At 49.0% G+C, this 20332-nt stretch overlaps 1 protein-coding gene across 3 annotated transcripts in view; it reads left to right on the top strand.

The window, feature by feature from the left end:
- Nucleotides 1-9257: 9257 nt before the first annotated feature.
- Nucleotides 9258-20332, top strand: part of CRYL1 (crystallin lambda 1) — a 73833-nt gene continuing 62758 nt past the window's right edge. Inside the window, exons 1-2 of one of the 3 annotated variants that reach the window (XM_032610795.1) lie at nt 9258-9421; nt 17133-17240. In XM_032610795.1, coding sequence (XP_032466686.1) covers nt 9372-9421; nt 17133-17240 — 158 coding nt within the window. In that variant the 5' untranslated portion in view covers nt 9258-9371. Of the gene's footprint in view, nt 9422-17129; nt 17241-20023; nt 20089-20332 lie in introns of those variants that run through there. The other 2 variants (XM_032610794.1, XM_032610796.1) reach the window with 2 other exon arrangements.

Below are 20332 nucleotides of genomic sequence, written 5' to 3'. Positions count from 1 at the left end.
CACCCTTCAGTGAAGATCTGATCACCTCGTTCTCTGCTCAGGACCTTTTGGCCCTCTCTCCCCACTGGCCTTGACCTCTGGACAAAGTCTAAACTCCATGTTGTGCCTTACAAGGCTCTTCAGGGGTCAGGACACAGGAATCTGTTGCAGCCAAGAAAAATCAATTCTTGCTAACTGAAGCAGAAAAGGAATTTTTTGGAACGATGTTGGGTAACTCAGAATTGTCAGAGAGATTGAGGAACAAAGTTTGGAAAAGCAACAGCAGCTCAGGCAGGCAAGACCCAGCCAAAGTCGTCTCACGGGAGCGAGCTGCCGAAGTCATGACCAACCCTCGCCGTTTGCACAGGCAAACCAGGAGCAGTTGGTCGCCCTGCTTAGCCTGCTGCTGTGGCCCTGCCATCTCAATACCTCGAGGCCTTCTTGCCGGTGGACACGCTGTCACACAGCTGTGCTCTGGCACGTACCACTTTACCACTGGACCCTGGTTCCATCATAGCCACTGGGAACCATTTCTAACCACCCTGCCCTTTGTCTGCCTCCTGAGCCCCAGATGGGAATGCCAGCTTGCTGTGTGTCAGTCAAAGGCCGTGTTCTGGCTTCCAGGGAGCTCAGATGGAGGGTGTCTGCTCCCCGAAGCTTCTTCCCACCCATTTTGGGATCCTCCTAAAATACGGAGGGTGTCAGATGCTGGGCAGCCAACAATGTCCATGGACAAACGTCCACGACACCACCCCTCCCCTTGGCCTCCTCGCCGGCACGTCGTGCCCCGGCCATACTTGCTTTCAAGTCTTCCTCACCCCCAGGCCTTCACAGCACACTATTCTCTTTTCCTAAAATGATCTTTCCTACTGTCCTCTTAGCCTGGCCACCTCTGTCCAGAAGGCCTTCCCTAGTCGCTGAGTACTAGTTTGCTAGGACAGCCGTAACAAAGTACCGCATACTAGGTGGCTTAAAAACAGAAATTTACTTCCCAGTGCGCTGGAGGGTAAACTTCAAGATCAAGGTGTGGGCAGGCGTGGTTTCTTCTGAGGCCTCTCCTTGGTCTGGCCGCTCTCTGCTACCCCTTCACATGGTCTCCCTCTGGGCATGACACCCTGTGTGTCCTAATCCTCTCCTCTTATGAGGACATGAGTCACATTGGATGAAGACCCACCCACAAGGCCTCCTTTTAATTTAATCCCCCGTCTCCAAATACTGTCACATTCTGAGGTCCTGGGGGTCAGGGCTTCCACATTTGAATTTGGGGGACACGATTCGATCCCTAACACCTGGTGTACGGTGGATCTACCACTATCAGAGCTCATAACACAGTTTTATAGATTACTGTTTATTCGTCAAAGTTTACTCAAGTACACCATAGGTGTTACCACCACTGGATTCCCACCCCAGCTTAGCAACACTTGGTTTATCTAATAAGTAATTTATTAGGCACTGTGAAAACCTTTCACCTCTTCTGCCCAGAAAAATACCATGAAATGCAACGACTGCCTGTTAAATATTTTAAATTATCATGGCTTTTTTTTTTTTGCCCCAAAAGCTAAAAGCAAATTAGCCTGAAAATGTAGAGTGAAATTTTTTTCTCATCTTTTTTTAAAAAATAAATTTATTTATTTATTCATTTTTCGCTGCATTGGGTCTTCACTGCTGCGTGCGGGCTTTCTCTAGTTGCAGCAAGCAGGGCTACTCTTCCTTGCGGTGCATAGGCTTCTCGTCTTGGTGGCTTTTCTTTTGTGGAGCATGGGCTCTAGGTGCTGGGGCTTCATGAAACAGTGAAATTCAGTGCTTTCTACTGTCAGCATTAAGTATTTTTATTGCTCTGTGTCAGCTATATTCAGGGTCTAACAGTAACATTTGTTCATTTGTTCATTCATTCATTCAACTGTAAGAGTTTCACCAATGGATAAGCCAGAAATAAGGCATTCCTGGCAGATGGAAAAACGTTTGGAAGCTGCACTGTCTAATATGGTAACCATTAGCTGCTGGTAACTATTTAAAATAAAGTTTAAATCAATTCAATATAATTTTAATTTGTTTTATTTTTGGCTGCGTTGGGTCTTCGTTGTAGTGCATGGGCTTCTCATTGTGGTGGCTTCTCTTGTTGCAGAGCACGGGCTCTAGGCGCGAGGGCTTCAGTAGTTGTGGCACACGGGCTCAGTAGTTGTGGTTCGTGGGCTCTAAGCACACAGGCTCAGTAGTTGTGGCACATGGGCTTAGCTGCTCCGCAGCATGTGGGATCTTCCTGGACCAGGGCTCGCACCTGTGTACCCTGCATTAGCAGGCGGATTCTTAAGCACTGCGTCACCAGGGAAGCCCTCAATTTAAATCAACTATAAAGTTTAGTTCCCTAGTCTCATTAGCTGCGTTCCACAGGTGTGTGTCGGAGACCAATGTGCAGAACTTTTCCATCATCACACAAGGGTCTACGGGCAGTGCTGGGAGGATGCAGAGAACATTAAACTCACTTGGCTGCACCTGAAAACAGTTGGAATAAACAATAGTTGTTTGTAAGCGCCAAAGCAGGATCTAAAGAATCGTTAGTGACCTGATAGTATTTTTTTAAATATGTGTGAGATAAATACTTCTAAATATCTATAATAATTCAATACAGAATGTTGAGAAATGAATTATTGTTTTTGTTTTTTATTTTTTTGGCCATGCCGACTGTCTTGCGGGATCTTAGTTCCCCAGCCAGGGACTGAACCTGTGCCCCCTGCAGTGGAAGTGCCGAGTTCTAACCACTGGGCCGCCAGGGAATTTCCGAGAAATGAATTATTGTTGTATTTACATGTGCTCTTCAAAATTCTCCGTATGAAGAACTAGATATCACTTCACTGAAACACTGTTAGTCACCACATTCATTCGGTTCGTGTTTGAGTGGGTTTGTTTAATTCCAGGGGCACGTGGGGGTGGTTTGGGAAGATGTTAGGTTTTGTCTTTTTGAGGTGGCTTGTATATAACATTGTTGAACTGCATCAAAAGGCAAGAAAAATCTCTCTTTTTTATTGCAAATGTGTCTCTATCCAGCAAGGACTTTGAAAGGGAGATCTAAGTACTTTCTCTACAACCCCAGAAAAGAAAGTCAAGGTCCCGCAGGGTGAGGGTCCTACCTGTCCTGCTTGCTTAACTGAGACCCCCTGCTGGTTGACTGAGCCCCTTACCTTCTGTCTTGGTTTCTCACCCTGAGCCTTCTGCCACCCCCAGGATCCCGAGCCCAGGCAGAGATGAAATCCTTGAGTGACATCTTCTCTGAGTGAATTCAGAAATCATCTGGAGGGAATTCCCTGGTGGTCTAGTGGTTAGGGCTTTATGCTCTCACTGCTGAGGGCCCGGGTTCAATCCCTGGTTGGGGAACTAAGATCCCACAAGGGGCTGCGCCAAAAAAAAAAAAAAGAGAGAGAGAGAGAGAGAGAAATCATCTGGGCAGAAGCCATAGTGACTATAATGGTTATGAAATGCTGAGTTTCTGACAAGGAGCTACGATCTATCTGGACACAGTTACATTCAAGCACACGGATTCCCTAGACGATATTATACTCATCACAGCCTCTGTCATATATGGTTGTACAGGTTTTGGGCTGCAGAAGGGGGCTACATCTAAGGAAGGGTTATTCACATAATAGGTTTCATAGATTTGCTGCTTATAATAATAAAAACAATTTTCCAGAAGATGGCAGTAAAGTATCTTGTTCGAAAACATCAGTATAGTATGACAATTTTCTGGGGGTGGGAATATAGTGTCTTGAGGAAAAAGTGCCTTTTTCTTACTTACAGAAAGGTGTGAAATGGCTTATCACTTGCTCTAGGTCCTGTAGAAAATCAGCCCTCTATTACTGGCGAAAATGAACAAATGAAGTTTAATAGGTAGAGGAAAGGAAAAAGAATTATCAGGGATATATTTCGAAATTCTAGCTTCCAAAATGCCGACTCTTTATTAAAATAATAATATCAATATATTATATGTGTTATATAGTATGAATAGTATAGTGTAATTTAAGCTTTCCTAGACCTCATGGGACCGTGGGTATAAATGTGCTTTATGAAAATAGAGAGGAACCCTTTAGTTCTGAGGTACATGTTTCTATCTCCTCAAAAGTCTCCCCCCTAAAATACAAGCTGTCTTCAGTCTTTGGTTCCTCCCCCAAAATACACATTTTTATAGCAGTTACAGGCTGTCCCTGAGACCCAAATTCTCGAACACTAAGCATTACCATGTATGCGCAGATCCTTTCTTAACTCAAAAACATAAATACCATGGCCTTTATTCTCTTAAACCTTTATATACTTACTTCTCAAGAAATATTTTAGGGGGAGGGATAAATCAGGACCTTGGGATGAACACACACACACTACTATATATAAGATAGATAACCAACAAGGACCCGCTGTATAGCACAGGGAGCTGTACTCAGTATTCTGTAGATAACCTATATGAGATAAGAATCTAAAAAAGAATGAATATATGTATAGCAGAATCACTTTGCTGAACACCTGAAACTAACACAACATTGTAAGTCAACTATAGTCCAATGAAACTAAAATATTAAAAAAATATTTCAATAATCCGAGTCTTAAAAGTAAATTGGGGTCACTTAAGAGCAGAGCATTTGACCAGATATCCCAAGTGGATCTTCTCGTTGCTAACGACCCTCTAGGCTGAGTGCTAGGTCCACCGATGTTGTCCCATTGGTATCTGAACGCTTTCTTGCCCCTGGGCACACAAGCCAACCTGGTACCCATCCTGCACCAAACACACATCAACAATTTCTCCATGGAGTCCTGCTTCCTTTTAGTGAAAATGGCATTACAGACCAAGATTTGGGCATCTGGGGTTCAGATCAGATTTGAGATACTGGGTATTGTTAAGCCTGGGCTGTTTCAGCGAGCAGAGCTGGAAAATACCTTTTTTTTTTTTAAGGTGTGAGTTCTTACTGATATTTTCAATTCAATTCTAACATCACAGCATTCCTCTTTAAACTCTTTGTTTCTGTAATTATACCTTATTTTATGGCGAAATCTTCCTGCTAAACGAAATCAACATATTTATTTGATTTGTCTAGAATACAAAAAAAAAAGTTAAGAATAGCAATATGATATTGGTGTGAAATATAAAACGACAAAATGAAGTTCAAGATTTTCTTGATGGACAGTAGGCGCATGAAAAGATGCTCAATATCACTAATTATTAGAGAAATGCACATCAAAACTACAATGAGGTACCACCTCACACCAGGCAGAGTGGCCATCATTAAAAAGTCTACAAATAGGACTTCCCTGGTGGTGCAGTGGTTAAGAATCCCCCTGCCAATGCAGGGGACACGGGTTCAAGCCCTGGTCCGGGAAGATCCCACATGCCATGGAGCAACTAAGCCCCTGCACCACAACTGCTAAGCCCCCGCACCTAGAGCCCGCACGCAGCAATGAAGACCCAATGCAGCCAAAAAGAAATAATAAATAAATAAATAATAATTTTAAAAAGAGGGCTTCCCTGGTGGCGCAGTGGTTGAGAGTCTGCCTGCCGATGCAGGGGACACGGGTTCGTGCCCCGGTCCCGGAAGATCCCACATGCCGCGGAGCGGCTGGGCCCGTGAGCCATGGCCGCTGAGCCTGCACGTCTGGAGCCTGTGCTCCGCAACAGGAGAGGCCACAACAGCGAGAGGCCCGCGTACCGCAAAAAAAAAGAGAGAGAGAAACTGCCATTGAGGTGGTTTCATCCTAGAAATGAGTGGAAATACACAAGGAATTCAGCCTCTGAAACGTGTCCCAAATTTACCTTAGCCATCATCTGGCCCAGTTTCAGTGGCTGAATACTTGGTTATATGTACAAGATCTGTAAAAAGGAAACCTTGGCGGTGCAAACCCATTCCAGTGAATAATACTCCATTTCTAATGATGTTAGAATCTATGTGTTTTCACGGGCTGGATGCAGTTTTAACTTCATCAAGTTAACAGCTTCCTCTTCTGAGCCACGGACCTTCCTCTCATACTTGAGTCTCAGGCTACCCAAGTTGAATTTCCAAAGATAGATTAGAATCTCATGGGACTTCCCTGGCAGTCCAGTGGTTAAGATTCCCCGCCTCCATTGCAGGGGGCATGGGTTCAACCCCTAGTTGGGGAACTAAGATCCCTCATGCTGCGTGGCATGGCCAAAAAAAGAGAAAAAAAAAGAAACTCAGAAATCTATAACCAAGTGTATCAAGATCAATTTCAATTAAGCTAATTAAAAGAGGGGAAAACATGTCAGAGATTACACATTTAAACTATCACCAGGAAGTACATATGAAAACCTCTCTACAGATTCATATGGATTTCAGATGACCTGGGTTCCAATAGAATTGATTGATAAACACCAGCTGTCAACATTTATACAAGTCAAAATTCCAGTCTGAAACACAGAAACCACCCAAATATTTCAGCAGAGTATCTATCGATCTATCTATCTATCTATCTCACTCAGCAGAGACTTTAATATGGAGAATTTGTTCTGTCATTCTTGGACTGCAAAGCACAGAACGTCAGGAGGGCCGCTACTCCTGGGACTCAGGGATGCAGGAAGATTTGGGGACTAGCAGAGGAGGGGCCTGGGGGAGAGTGGAGCCTCTGAGGGGTGTGAGAGGCTGTGCCTGGGGGGTCACAAAGCTGGAGGAGGAACCAGCGGAGGTCACCCGGGCGATTGTTAGGGCGACACTAGGAGGATCAGCAAGCTGACCTGCCCAGTGTTTTGTCTCCAGCCCCCCGCTGGTGGACCGTCACAGGAAGCCAGCGTCAGGGTCACACAACAGAACACGTGTAGAAGGGTGAATGTGGAGCAGAGAGACAGCAGTTTAATAATAACTGGCACAGTCTAAACACACTTCTAAACATGGTTGACCTTTTATGTCACAACAGTGAAGGCCATGCTTTCTCCTAAGAAGATGCAGTTCTTTCTCCCACAGAGAGGCCCTAACCCTCTCGCCCCAAAGGGAAGAAAGACCTAAGAGTCATGGCACCCATCTCTGGGCAACACTCTTGGTGTCCATGTCTAATTTGTTTAAGTCTCACCTGAGGATTTTGTGACCTAATGACTAAATTATAACGTTACACACTACCAACAGCCCTTACATAAAATAATAAGGGAAAAGGAGGAGGGAGGCAAAAGAAATTAGGTAACACACATACACACACACACACACACACACACAGATAAAGATAAGAAAAAATGAATGGCTGCAACATGCACCACCTCTGCTACTGGTCAGAACATAATATTTATGACTTCTTTTTCCAACTACGTGTTGCAAGTGTACCCTCATCCAGCATCTCAGCTGATCAAGGTTTTGTGTGGTGTTTCTTCCCCTAGGTGGGAGAGGGGTGCGGTGAACCAAACATTTATTCTCAAAGGATATAAATCATCCAAAATCCTACTCCCCCCAAAATCAACTTTATTGAGGTATATATGTATAACTTACATATAATATCATACACTCATTTAAGTGTATATTTCAATGAGTTTTGAAAATGTATACACCTGTGTAACGATCACCATAATCAAGATACAGAATACTTCTATCGATGCAAAATTTCCCTTGTGCCCCTCCTGAGGCATCATGCCCTGCACTCCCAGGCCCAGACAGCCACTCATCTCCTATCCTTACAGAGTAGATTAGTCTTTTCTCGAGTCACATGTAACTTGAATCACAGGTCTGAGTTTCCTGCTATCTGGAAGTTGAGTGTTCCTATGAGTTCTTTCATAGGCCGAAATGGGTAAATCAAAGGAGCAGTTACCTTAGGACACGTCTTGCTAAGGGAGGCACAAACTAAATGGAGATGAAGCACAGATGCTCACAGACACAGTTCAAAGCTCTGGCATCTGATGCTGAGATGCTGAGTGTAATCTCCAGGGCCGCCCTTGCTGCCTGGGCCGTGCGCTGCCCCTATAACGGCTCGCTGAAAAACAAAGGCTGAGCACTGTTTTCGAGTTTTGCCTTTTTTCACGACTCCCGTAACTGCCACGAGTCTAGGGACCAGCACCTTCATAGCAAAGAGCTAGCTAGCACTGCAGAGCAGCGAACAGCCCAGCTGCTGCCACCCCGGGAGCGCGCCCTGCAGGGTGCGCACTCTGCACGCACCTTGACCGGCTTGCTGCCTGTGTGGCTACGGAAACCTCTCGGATCTGGGCTGGGGAAGCCTTGCAGTCTGGTACCCTCAGCACCAGGTGCACCTGAAGCTCTCCCAACTACGTACCACTAGCATTTGTGCAGGAAAGAGGTGTGCCTCTGGAAGACTTCATTGCCGACTTGGGGACGTTATCAGTCTTCATAATTTCAGCCAGTCTGATGGGCGAAAGACGACATCTTTGTTGTGTCACTTTTCATTCTCTTCTCTAAAGTGAGTTGAGTGCCTTTTCAAATGTTTATCGATAACTTGTGAAATTGCTCTGGCTCTGACATTCCTCTTTTCGCTCCTGACCGGGGAAGACAGAGGAAGGGCTGCGTGCGTCACCCGAGTCTCAGTGTCACGCGTTTCCGCACGACAGCTGCCTAATCGTCTTGACCCGGATGACTGGTGTGCCCCCGTTTGTGCTGTGTGGATAGTGTTGTCACGGGACATGTGATGCCCTTTCCTCCGGTCTGTTTCCAAAAAGAGCCAGGGGTGGCGCGGTGACGTTTCCTTCTCCTGGAGCAGAAACCATCTAGGCCTTCGGTAGGAGGAAACACAGCCTGGCTGCGGCGGGCTCCACAGCCTTCCAGTTTGCCCCTCCCCCCTCCCCCCAGCTTTTCGGCCTGCTGTCCCAAGGCTCCTGGGCCTCGGCCTCATCTGCGGAGAAAGGCGGGGTCTTCCCAGAAACGAACTACCAGTGTGAACTCAGCACTAACCGTCCTCAGCTTAAGGCCTTGAGCTGGTGTGGACGGAAGTGGTGCTAATTGTCTTCACACGGGAAGGGGATTCTAGTGATAATTTTGCGGGGTCCTTTAGCGGTCACGCCTTGTGCTGGTCTGGAGGTGTCCTCTCCCCGTGCACCGACTTTAGGGACGCCGTTGGGAAATGGCCAAAACAAAGTGAGTTACTGGAGTCCGAAGTGGCTGCTCTGCCACCGGGCGTCCAGTCCACGTGGTCCTCCCGGCAGCTCCTCCCGTGCGCGCTCCGGGGCGAGGGGAGGTGGATGCTCCGCGCGCCCGCGATGGGCCAGACGGCCCCCCTCACCTGACGCTGTGCTAAGCGCCCCGCCTGCCGGGCCCCGAGCCCTGCGCGCCCGCGGGGCGTGGAGAGGTGGAGGCTCCGCCCGCGCCCCACCCACGGGCCAGGCTCCCGGGCCCTGTCGCGGCTCTGGGGCGGGCGGAGCCAGTGTCCGGGTGGCGCGCGCTGCAGCTGTGGGCTTGGGCACCGCGCGGGCTATGGCGTCCCCAGCGTCCTCGGCGCCCGGCGGGGTGGCAGTAGTCGGCAGGTAGGGCTCGAGCCCGCACGGCCTGGAGGGTGGCGGCGGGGCGCGGGCGCTGTCGCCCGGGGGGCTGGCGGCGCGGCTGCGGTGGCCCCGGCGCCTTCCCGGGACCCGGCCGGCCCGGCCGCGGGCGGGGGCGCACTACGGGGCGCGGCTCCGTTTCGCCCGCGCCGCGGCCCGGCTGCGGAGCGGTGCGGCTGCGGGCGGAGTTCGGTGATGCGGCCCCAGCGGGGACAGTGACGCTTGGCGTTGCGAGCGGACGCAGAGCTGTCGGGCCGCGGGTCCGCACAAGGGTGTTCTCTCACGTTCTAGCCCCAGGGATGGGCGCTCGGAGGCGCCGAGGGGCCCGGGTCTGGGTCAGCCGGAGGGGCCGGCGCGGCGGGGGGGTCTCGCGCGCTCCGGCCCGAGGCTGTCACCCGGCGAACCCGCTTGGGGGCGGGGGGCGCGGCCCGGGCGATCCGAATCCGCGCCTCCTGCGTGGCGAGGGCCCCCTATCCCGGGGGCATGCGGGTTCGCCGGGAGTTGTGTGTCAGGTTAGCAGCTTAAGTTCCGTCCACGGTTTTCTGGTTTGTGCTCCATCCCTCTTGTAAAACAACTGCTGTTTTCATTTTTTTAAAACAGGCGTCTGTGTGCACCTTTCCGTTGGTAAGCTAGCATAGCAGTCTACCCACTCATCGGTGGTTGCAGTTGGTCGTTAGGCGCACCTACTGGGTGGCTCAGTGTCCGGTTACAACGCCGAGGTGCTGGCCTGCCTGACCCCCGTCACAGCCCTGTCCTGAGAACAAGTCCCTGTCCGGGTGTCTCCTTAGAGCCCTCTGAGGATGGAGACAGGACGCTGTGTCAGATTCCTTTACATGGAGAAGTGGAGTTACCTGTGCCTCTGACCCTTCCAGGCACGTAGGCATGTGGCTGCCTCCTGAAGGGATATAAAATACAGAAAAAAGTGTACTTTCTCCCGGGCGTGGTGACTATGCTTGCCTTGCACCTTTTGTCCAGGGTCAAGTGTGTATCAGCCACGGCCTGGGACTGGTGCCCTGCCGGCACCCAACAATGTTGAGCGAAGTCTGGAGTTGACTGTACAGGTGACCCTTGGACCACTAGCGGGTCAGCGGCGCCCACCGTCCATTCCCACCAGAAAAGTCAGTTTAATTGACAGTCGGCTCCTCTTGGGCTGTACCCAGCCCCAGATCCTGCTTCCCATAGGATTTACCATGTAAGAAAGCCTGCATGTAAGTGGCTCCGCGGTGTCCAGACCCTGTCGTTCTGGGGTCAACTGCGCCCTTCTCCGGCTCTGGTTCTTGCGGGAAAGAGATACGAAGGGGAGTCAGTTTACTTCTGATTCCTTGAGGGAGGCTGACAAAAGAATTAGACAAGGGCTTGCGAACTTCATTCACCACATGAATTAGGAGACGGTCCTGTCTCCCCCGCATTTTTTTTTCTTGGCTGCGTTGGGTCTTTGTTGCTGTGCGCAGGCTTTCTCCAGTTGCGGCAAGCGGGGGCTACTCTTCGTTGCGGTGCGCGGGCTTCTTGCTGCGGAGCTCGGGCTCTAGGTACATGGGCTCAGTAGTTGTGGCACACGGGCTCTAGAGCGCAGGCCCAGTAGTTGTGGCGCGCGAGCTTCATTGCTCCGTGGCATGTGGAATCATCCCGGGCCAGGGCTCGAACCCGTGTCCCCTGCATTGGCAGGCGGATTCCTAACCACTGCGCCACCAGGGAAGTCCCTCCCCCACACCTTTAGCACCTCTGAAAGCAGTCATCTGTGCTTCTGCCGTAGCCCTGCTTTCCTTCCCTTCTTCCTCCTTCCTCCCTGTCCCCTCCTCTCCCCTCTGGTCCCTTTCTCTCTCCCATCTCCCCTCCTGTACCCTTTGTCTCTCTCTCTCTCTCTCTCTCTCTCTCTCTCTCTCTCTCTCTCTCTCTCTCTCTCTCTCTCTCTCTCTCTCGACCCCATAGGTCATTCCAAGGGGCATCCATTCAAAAGATGGGCCTGGGGAGTGTGAATTAATTGGCTAAAACCTGGTTCACTTTCATTCTTGGATTTCAACAGACCAAAATATACATATTTCAAAGTTTAGGGAACATACTGGCCCATTGTTTTTCCATTTTATCTTAATAATTACCAGACTCCCTCTTAAAAGTGCACGCTAGGAATACAGCCCCTATTTAGTTCTTTTCCATTGATCTTTTCGTAAAGGGCACTTAGCTTTCCTGAGAGCCTGCAGGGTGAGCCCCTTCAGAGCAGTGGGCCTGAGAGAGTAAGAGTGTGTTTTTGAAGAATTAAGAAAGGAGAGAAAACCCCCTTGGGTCCAGGGCTGTGCGAACATTAAAGGGGGAAAATCTGGAAACGGCAGCTTTACAAAATGGTGGTAGAGATGGGTCTCCCCGAAGCCATCCTAGCGGTGTTGCCAGGTCTTAGAGACCACGGTGTTTCTGAGCCGAAATACGACTTCAGAGCTCCGACTACACTGCATTGTGTTCACTGAGGTTTTAGGCCTTGAGCTTTGAAGGTAGGATCTGTCTAGGAAGGCCAGCGTGGTCGTGGTCGTGTGTTCCTGGTGTGACCAGCCAAGGTCCTTGGACTCTTTTAATCAGCAGAAATTGATAAGGTACCAGAGGAGAAACTCAGGCAAGGCTTTACTGGGACTCGTGCTGAGGGGGTGTGGGGTGGTGGTGACCTTTTTCCTTACATAGGGCGAGGGTGTGGGCAGATCCACAGGTCCGCCAGAGGGGCGGCCCACGTGGTCTGCCCACCCCCCGGTGGTGCTGTGTGCAGTGATCATGAACAGGACCTTGCTTTTGCCCCTAGCACCTCAGATGAGGCCACTGGGTCTCTGGTCTTTTTGTATCTTGTTCATAGTTTGTCCCCACTGCTCATGCGTGCAGTTATTTTCAGGTCCCTATAGTGTCTTATCTGTAGCTCGAGGAGAGGTGTGTACGCAGGTGTAAGCACTGCGGCAAAGGGTCCCGGGTCCCAGGTCCCAGCCTGTCTCACTGGGGCCCCATGTGCCCTCTTGCTGTCCCCTTTTTCTGGGCACACTCCTCTAGGACTGAGCTCAGGGACCAAGTCCTCCAGGAAAAGTTCTGCTTCTGGGACCCTCCCCTTAGGGTAGAAACTGTCATCACCAATTGTATGTCCCTCATGCCTGGTCCTAGTAGATAGATGTTTGAGCTGTTGTAACAGAGATGTGTAGCGGGAAGGCTTGCTAGGATGTTGTCCTGTATCAGGCTATGCATCCCCTGAACTTGTTTTCATTTATTTTATTCCAGAATTTTACTTCGAGGTGACTACGTACATTCTTTATAAGAAATTTTGTGAGGCATACATTTTTTCCTGCTACTTCTGCATTAAAGCACAAGACACACAGACATATACACAGACGCACAGAGCAAACCCTAGGACGCTCCAGCTGCCTGCCGTCAGCTCCACACTAAACATGCTTTTCCTAGAAATATTTAATAGCTCTTATTGGCAAATATTCCATAGCCAACTGAGATCAAGACCGTTTTACTTCAACTTTTGCCCAGTAAATAAGTAACTGTAGAATGGAAAAGTACTTTAAAAAGTATCTAGAGTGGACTTATTCAAAGCTAAGTGCCATTAATGATAAAATTAGAATTGAACCAATTTTGTTACTTCACTTTTCTCCCTGGCTGCTTTGCAGCCGTGTAACAGAATAAGTTACCTCTAAATAAGCAGCCTTTGAAATACCAATTCAGATCTATGAATTTAGAAGCTTTAAGGCGCGGTCCCCAACCTTTTTGGCACCAGGGACCGGTTTCGTGGAAGACAGTTTTTCCACGGACCAGGGGTGCGGGGGGAAGTGGTTCAGGCGGTAACGGGAGCGATGGGGGACGGCAGATGAAGCTTCCCTCGCTCACCCGCCACACACGTCCTGCTGTGTGGCCCGGTTCCTAAGAGGCCGAGGACCAGTACTGGTCAGCGGCCCGGGGGTCGGGGACCCCTGCTTTAAGGCATTAGTCATAACGGTAAGGGCCCGTTCTATTCCCCAGGCTTGTAGGGTTCAGGAAAAGTTAGCAAGATGTCACTGGCTCTAAGGCCAGGAAGCTAATTGTATTTGGGCCCCAAGTAAGGTAGTGCTGGGGACCAGAAAGCCGTGGGAAAGCGGTGAGCTAGATGCTGCACCCCCCTCTGGGGTCTGGCTGTGACTCCCTGCTGCACCTGTGCCCGCCCTCCTGCCCCCGCCTGCCCGCCCCCACCGCTGTGTCCCCAGCGTTATCATCTTTCAGCCCCAGTAAGTACCTGATGCGCACGTTCAGTTTCCATAGTTTAGGCCCAGCTTTAAGGAGATGGGGGCTCAGCCCTCTTCAAGCACAGGGTGCTGGTGTCCGCTTCGTGGTGTCATCGGTGACTGACAGCTGGGGGAGGGGTCCCCCAGGAGTGGGCCTTCTGCTCTCGACCCCTCCTCTGGGGGAATATAGGCCATACAGACCTTGAAACCCACGACAATAAAAGTAAACTGACTCTGCCTTTAATGCCTGTTGTATGGAATACAACTCATCTCTCCCCAACTCTTTTAAATTTTATTTTATTTTTTTAATTTTTTATTTATTTATTTTATTATTATTTTTTTTTTGCGGTACACGGGCCTCTCACTGTTGTGGCCTCTCCCGTTGCGGAGCACAGGCTCCAGACGCGCAGGCGCAGCGGCCATGGCTCACGGGCCCAGCCGCTCCGCGGCATGTGGGATCTTCCCGGACCGGGACACGAACCCGTGTCCCCTGCATCGGCAGGCGGACGGACTCTCAACCACTGCGCCACCAGGGAAGCCCTCTCCCCAACTTTTTATTATGAAAATTCTCAAACACAGAAGAGTTGAAATATAGAAAAAAGAATACCCACATACCCACCTCTGTATTCAACAATGGTTAAAAAAATTTGCTCTATTTGCCTTTTCGGTTTATGATTTTATTTAACCAATTCTGAATATTAGAAGGTTAGTTTTTACTTTTTTGCCAGTACGAATTCTACCTTGAGTAACTATTTTTGTGCATTGCTTATATTAACCTAAGATAAATTCTGGAAGTAAAAGCCCTGGGAGCTGGGGAGGGGTGTCCCCATCTCCTCACCAGCACTGAGTGTGATCAGCCTCTGCCACCTGGTCAGGATTTTATCTGCTGTCGTTGAACTAAGGCAGTAAAATATGTTTCCCAGTTAGTTTGTTCACGTACTTTATTCAGGTTCCCCCCTTTTGTTTGGCATGTTCCTCTTTTACTTTTGAGTTTGTAGAACTTTTTGTGTATTTATCTATTACAAATATTATTTCCTTTTGGACGTTTGTCTCATGTTGATTCTTTTAGCCATAAACAAAGTTATGAAGATCAGTTAGTTTACCTGGCAGCCAGTATTCAAACAGGAGCATCATGGAGGCCTAGAGTGTTGTGAAACATCTTTGATGGGAAGGTTGGAAGCGGTAGCATGAGGTCTGTCTCCCAGTGCATTTGTTGACCACAAGGAACCACAGCCTCTGGGAGATTGACATGTGACTGACTTCTGTGTGAGCCCAGCCTGGGAGCATAGTTGGGGATGAACTAGGTATCCCAATGCCAAACTGAATACAAGGATAAATGATTGAATTATAGTTCTAGACATCGTTTAAGTTGCTGCTGCCCCTTAGACCAAGAATGCAAGCCACAAACGCAAGCCACGTGCATAGTTAAATTTTCTAGTAGTTACATTAAGAAAGTAAAAAGAAACAGGTGAAATTAATTGTAATATATTTTATTTAACGTAATATTTCCAAAGTGTTATTGTTTCAATGAATAATTGATATAAAGATTATTGATGAAATAGTTTACGTCCTTTTTTGGGGCAGTCTTCAAAATCCAGTATGTTTTTACACTTGCAGTGCATCCCACTTCAGACCAGCCAGTTGTTGGTGGGTCAACTGGGGTGACCAGCATGAATGGTACTGGCCTTTACCTGCGCCTTGCAGCTTGGAGAGAGAGAGAGGGGGGAGAGAGAGAGAGAGAGAGAGAGAGAGAGAGAGAGAGAGAGAGAGTTTGTGTGTGTGTGTGTGTGTGTGTGTGTGTGTGTGTGTGTGTGTGTGTGGACGAGGATGTCTTCATGCAAGACTATCTCGTTCAGACTCTGGCTTGGGCCCTGCAGAGTTTCTTTTTTCCTCCTATGCTCTAGAGCAGCTCTGCAAAGATGGAAATGTTCTGTTCACCCCTGCTGTCCAAGGTGGTGGCCATGATCACATGTGCCATCGAGTACTTTGAAACAGGTCTCTACTGTGGATGGACTGAATTTTCAAATTTAATTCTTGGTAATTTAAATAGTTGCGTGTGGCTGGGGTCCACCTTATTGGACAGTGCGGGTCTAGGGCACTGAGGGTTTAACAGAAAATTTGTATGTACATAACATGTAAATTTACATTATTTCATAGTGCGGAAGAATCTGGAGTACGGCCTGCTGTGTAATGCTGCTCCCTGCTCCAAAGTTGCATAGAGATGGTTTTCGTTGTTTGCACTCGGCATTTGGGACCAGTGGCTTCACGGAGATACCTTGAAACTAGACAGTGGCCCCTCTCCGGGCTGCCTGGTTGGATTAGGGGCTGAGCGCCTGGGACCGTGGAAGGATTTTGGCCAAGAGGAGGCCTGCTATGCGCCTCCCCTCAACCACTCTGAGGCTGGGAATGTGTCTGAACCTGAACTGTAGATTAGCTGAGTTGGGGGGAGGCGGGCTGGGGGGCCGGAATGGGGAGAGTCCTCCTTGGAGCCCGTCTCCAGGCCGCTGCCCTGGCCCCGCTTCCCCGGAGCTGCTCACACAGTCGCCATGGTGAAGCCTGTGGGCTGTCTGTTCCCTCTACTGGGAAACGAATGATGTGCTTTGCTACGGTTCCCCGAATGCTGGGGAGACAGACTCGGGGTCAGAGACAGAGGGCTTCACTGATCACAGCAGGCCAACAGCTGAGCACCCCCTTTGCACTGGCTCCCCTTTCCTCCCAAGTCCCACGGGGCGACGTCAGGGGGTCCAGGTGGATCCCTGCAGATTCAGTGAGGATGCTTCAAGGGAGGGACGCTGAGCCCGCTTCCTTCATTGGAGATGATATTAGAAACCAAGGTTTGGGCGCTATGCATTCATTTCTTTTCTTTAAATTAAAAAATATATTTATTTATTTGGGTGCACCGGCTCTTAGTGGTGGCGTGTGGGATCTTAAGTTTCAGCGTGCGGACTTCTTGCGGCCCGCATGTGGGATCCAGTTCCCTGACCAGGAATCGAACCCGGGCCCCCTATATTGGGAGCACGGAGCCTTACCCACTGGACCACCAGGGAAGTCACGAGATGTGAACAGTTTTTATGTTGCCTCAAGTGCTGGTGGTGGTAGCAGAAATTATTTATTGGAGGAGGAGAAGGAAAATGCTGTCCCTGTTCTTCAGATTCAGTTACTTGTCTGACAGTGGTCAGTTGGGGGTCCCCAGGGGGGCCTTTCCCCTGGGCTCCCTGCCCCCTCCCCGCTGGAGTTTTGGTCTCTGCCATGCTCCCCGCGGGGTCCGGACGGGCACTGGGGTGAGGACTCAGGAGCTCTTGCATGGAAGCAACAGTTTAAGTAGATACCGCTGTTAGAATGTGTAGTTTTAAGATATCAAAGATTTTAGGAATGGGATGCCGTGTAATTTGAAACTTTCCTCCTGGGCCGGGAATGGAAATGCTCCATTTTCAAGCTAACGGGTGGCCTCTCAATTTCTCTCCCTGCAGTGGCCTCATCGGGCGAAGCTGGGCAATGCTGTTCGCCAGTGCAGGCTTCAAGGTGAAACTGTACGACATTGAGCAACAGCAGGTAACATACGCCCTGGACAGCATCAGGTAAGTCCACTGCACCTGCGGAGGAATCCAGCGGCCCGTGGCCTCAGGTGGTCTTTCTTTCCGTGTCCTCAAGGCTGTAAGTCCTGTGATTTCACACCCCCTCGCTGTCGCAGCCTTGGAGCGGGTGAAGGCCAGGCTGATGGAGAATGGGATTCACACCAAAGCAGGGGCTCAGATTATGAGGACAGGACTTAGGGCGGTGAAGACGTGTGAGGGGCGTGGAGGAACTGAGTGTAGACCCTCAGCTTCCAGCCCGAGTGAGTCAGGGAGCTGCTCTCCTGTGTCACATGCCCTGGAGCTGTGTGGACTCTGCGCTTCAGAGAAAACTTAGGTCTGTGAATGGTCAGGGACCCACTCAAAGACATAATAGGACACAGAGTCCAGCCGTGGTTTATCTGACATGCCAAGGACAGGCACCTTCAGCATTTGTCTATACCGTTCGTTTTACAGAGATTCTGCAAGTGTTACTTTCCATGTTAAGTATGTACAAAAGAACAGGTCACGTATACTAGTTTATGAAGACTGGGATAAAACAAACATTCATGAACTTGAGGACTAGAGCAGTATTATCAAAACCCTGTGTCCACCTTTGGAATCTGACCTCCATCTTCCTTTATTTTGTATCTACCATTACCTTGCCTAAAAAGAAGTTGTATCATATATTTGTTTCCCTAAACAATATATGGTTTAGTTTTGCTTGTTTTTGTGCTTCATAAAAATATTTTTGTGAGATTCACCCATGTCATTGCTTACAGCTGTAGTACATCTGTGTCCATTGCTATATAATACTCTACTGTGTGACTTTGCTGTTATTTATTTATATTTTATCCTGATGAACGTTATAGCTGTTTCTAGCTGGGGGCTAATGTAAACAATGCTGCATTATTATCCTTTCATATGTCTCCGGGTGCTTAAGTGCAAGAGTGTCCACAGGGTACATACCTAAGTGTGAGATTGCTGGGTCTGTTTTCCTTCTGGGATTCTGATTATATATATCGAACCAACTCATTCTAGCCTTCGGATCTTTTAAAGTCTCTTTCAGCTTTCCACCTCCCTCTCTCTTTGCAGGACATTCTGGGTACATTCTTTAGATCTTTCTTCCAGTTTACTGATTCTAGTTTTAGCTGTGTCTAATCTGTTATTTAAACCATCCACTGAGTTTATTTCAGTAATTAAATTTCCATTTTAAAAGTTCTATTAGCTTCTTTTCCAAATCTACCTGCTCATTTTTAATAGTTTCTCATTGTTTGCTGATTGTTTGTGGTTCCATTTTTCAAACCTTTGAGCGTTTAATACATGATTGCTTTATATTATATATCTGATAATTCCAGTACCTGGGGTTGTCTTAGATCAGGTTCCTCAGAATCAGAACCTGAGACAAAGATTCCTGGGCCAGTGATTTATTAAGAAAGTGCTTCTGGGAGAAACCAGTGAGGGACCGGGGCCGGGATAAGGAAGACAAAGGTAAGATTTTGGGAGGAGATCCAGCCTCAGCGAGTTTGCATTGGAGTCCTGGAGCATAAAGTGCTCTGCAGAGTTTTCGTCCCTGGAGGCTAGGGAGCTGCTTTCACACTCCTGCCTGGGTGTGACTCCCAGGCTTCTGGGTCCAGGGTGGTGCCCTGAGGGAGGGGGCAACGAAGAATTCACAAGCTGGGGGGATGGGCTGGTAAAAGGAATTCAGGGAGATCTGGGGGGATCCCCCATGCCTCCACTGCAGAAACCATTAGGGAGTTTGAGGTAAAAACATTTCTTTCCTGACTTATTCCCACTTTCATTCATTCAAAAACCCTGACTGAGCACCTCCTGTGTGCTGGGCACGGAGGCTGAAGATTAAGTGGTAAACACAATAGACTAAGACCCCAAACCTCGAGGGGAGGGGAGCGGAGTGGGGCGGACAGTCCAAAAGGAGTCACTGGCATGCTTGGTGTCTCAGCATCAGCTCTGGCAAACCAGGCAACTGGCCAGATCCGGGCTGCGGTGTGTTTGGTGTATCCTGTGAGCTAGGATTGAATTTAACACTTTTAAGGATTATAAAATAAAAAAGAAGAAAAGTATATAACAGAGACCTCATGTGGCCACAAAGCCTGAAGTATCCCTATGTGGCCCTTTACACAAGAATTGCTCGACCCACGCGTTTAATAGTTGAGATTCCGGTTTCCACTCCTGACGTGTGGGTTTTCCCGGACCAAGCAGTTCTCTGACCCCAGTTGCCCGTCCTACGACTCAGCTCAGTTCTGAGATGCCATCACGCTCCGCAGGTGAGGGACTCGGTCCCGCGAGCCCCTCGATTCAGACGCCAATTAAGCCCAGTTGTCACCTGTGCTCCCGCAGAGGTTCCCACAGCCCCCTCCTTGGCTTTGCTAACTGTGGCTAGAGCGGCTCACGGGTCCGGGAGACTAGCTACTCACTAGATTTCTGGTTTATTACCTACGGTGTTAGGGCTACACATCAACAGCCAGATGAAGAGAGGCACAGGGGACACGTGGAGGAGCAGGGAGTGTTCCTGCCCTCTGGGTGCCCTCCCCCCGAATCTCCACCTCTTCAACCTGGAGACTCTCTGAACCCCGTCTTTGGGTTTTATGGAGGCTTCATCATTTAGGCACTGTTGATTAAATCCATTAAATCATTGCCCGCTGGTGACTGAACTCACTCTCCGCCCCCAGGTCAGGGGCAAGGCTGTAATTACTGGGATGGTGCCACAGGCAACCAGCCCCGATCCTGAGGTGCTTTCAAAAGTCACCTCATTAACATAACAAAAGACACATTTGTTGCTCTCTTCACAGGAAATTCCAAGAGTTTTTAGGAGTTCTGTGCCAGCTCTGTGAAGACCAGCTACATCTTTCTTATTGTAAGTCACGATATCACAGTAGTAGTAGGTGCTAAGAAGAAAAACAAAGTTTGCGGTGGTTTATCACGGTAGGGGTGGGAAAGTGTCCCCTTCTTCCCTTCTAGGTTCTTTGTCTGGGCTGATAATTAAATTGATATAAGGCAGATTAACAGGAGAAAACCAGATGGAATTATGTACAAAGGGGAGCCCCCTAAAGCCATTAGGACTCACAAGGCTTAGCGGGGCAGCTGAGGCTTCTATAAAC

This window comes from Phocoena sinus, chromosome 18 (genome assembly GCF_008692025.1).
Source record: "Phocoena sinus isolate mPhoSin1 chromosome 18, mPhoSin1.pri, whole genome shotgun sequence".
Taxonomy (NCBI): domain Eukaryota; kingdom Metazoa; phylum Chordata; class Mammalia; order Artiodactyla; family Phocoenidae; genus Phocoena; species Phocoena sinus.
The sequence above is the reverse complement of the archived record's forward strand: the minus strand, read 5'-3'. Positions and strand labels throughout refer to the sequence as shown.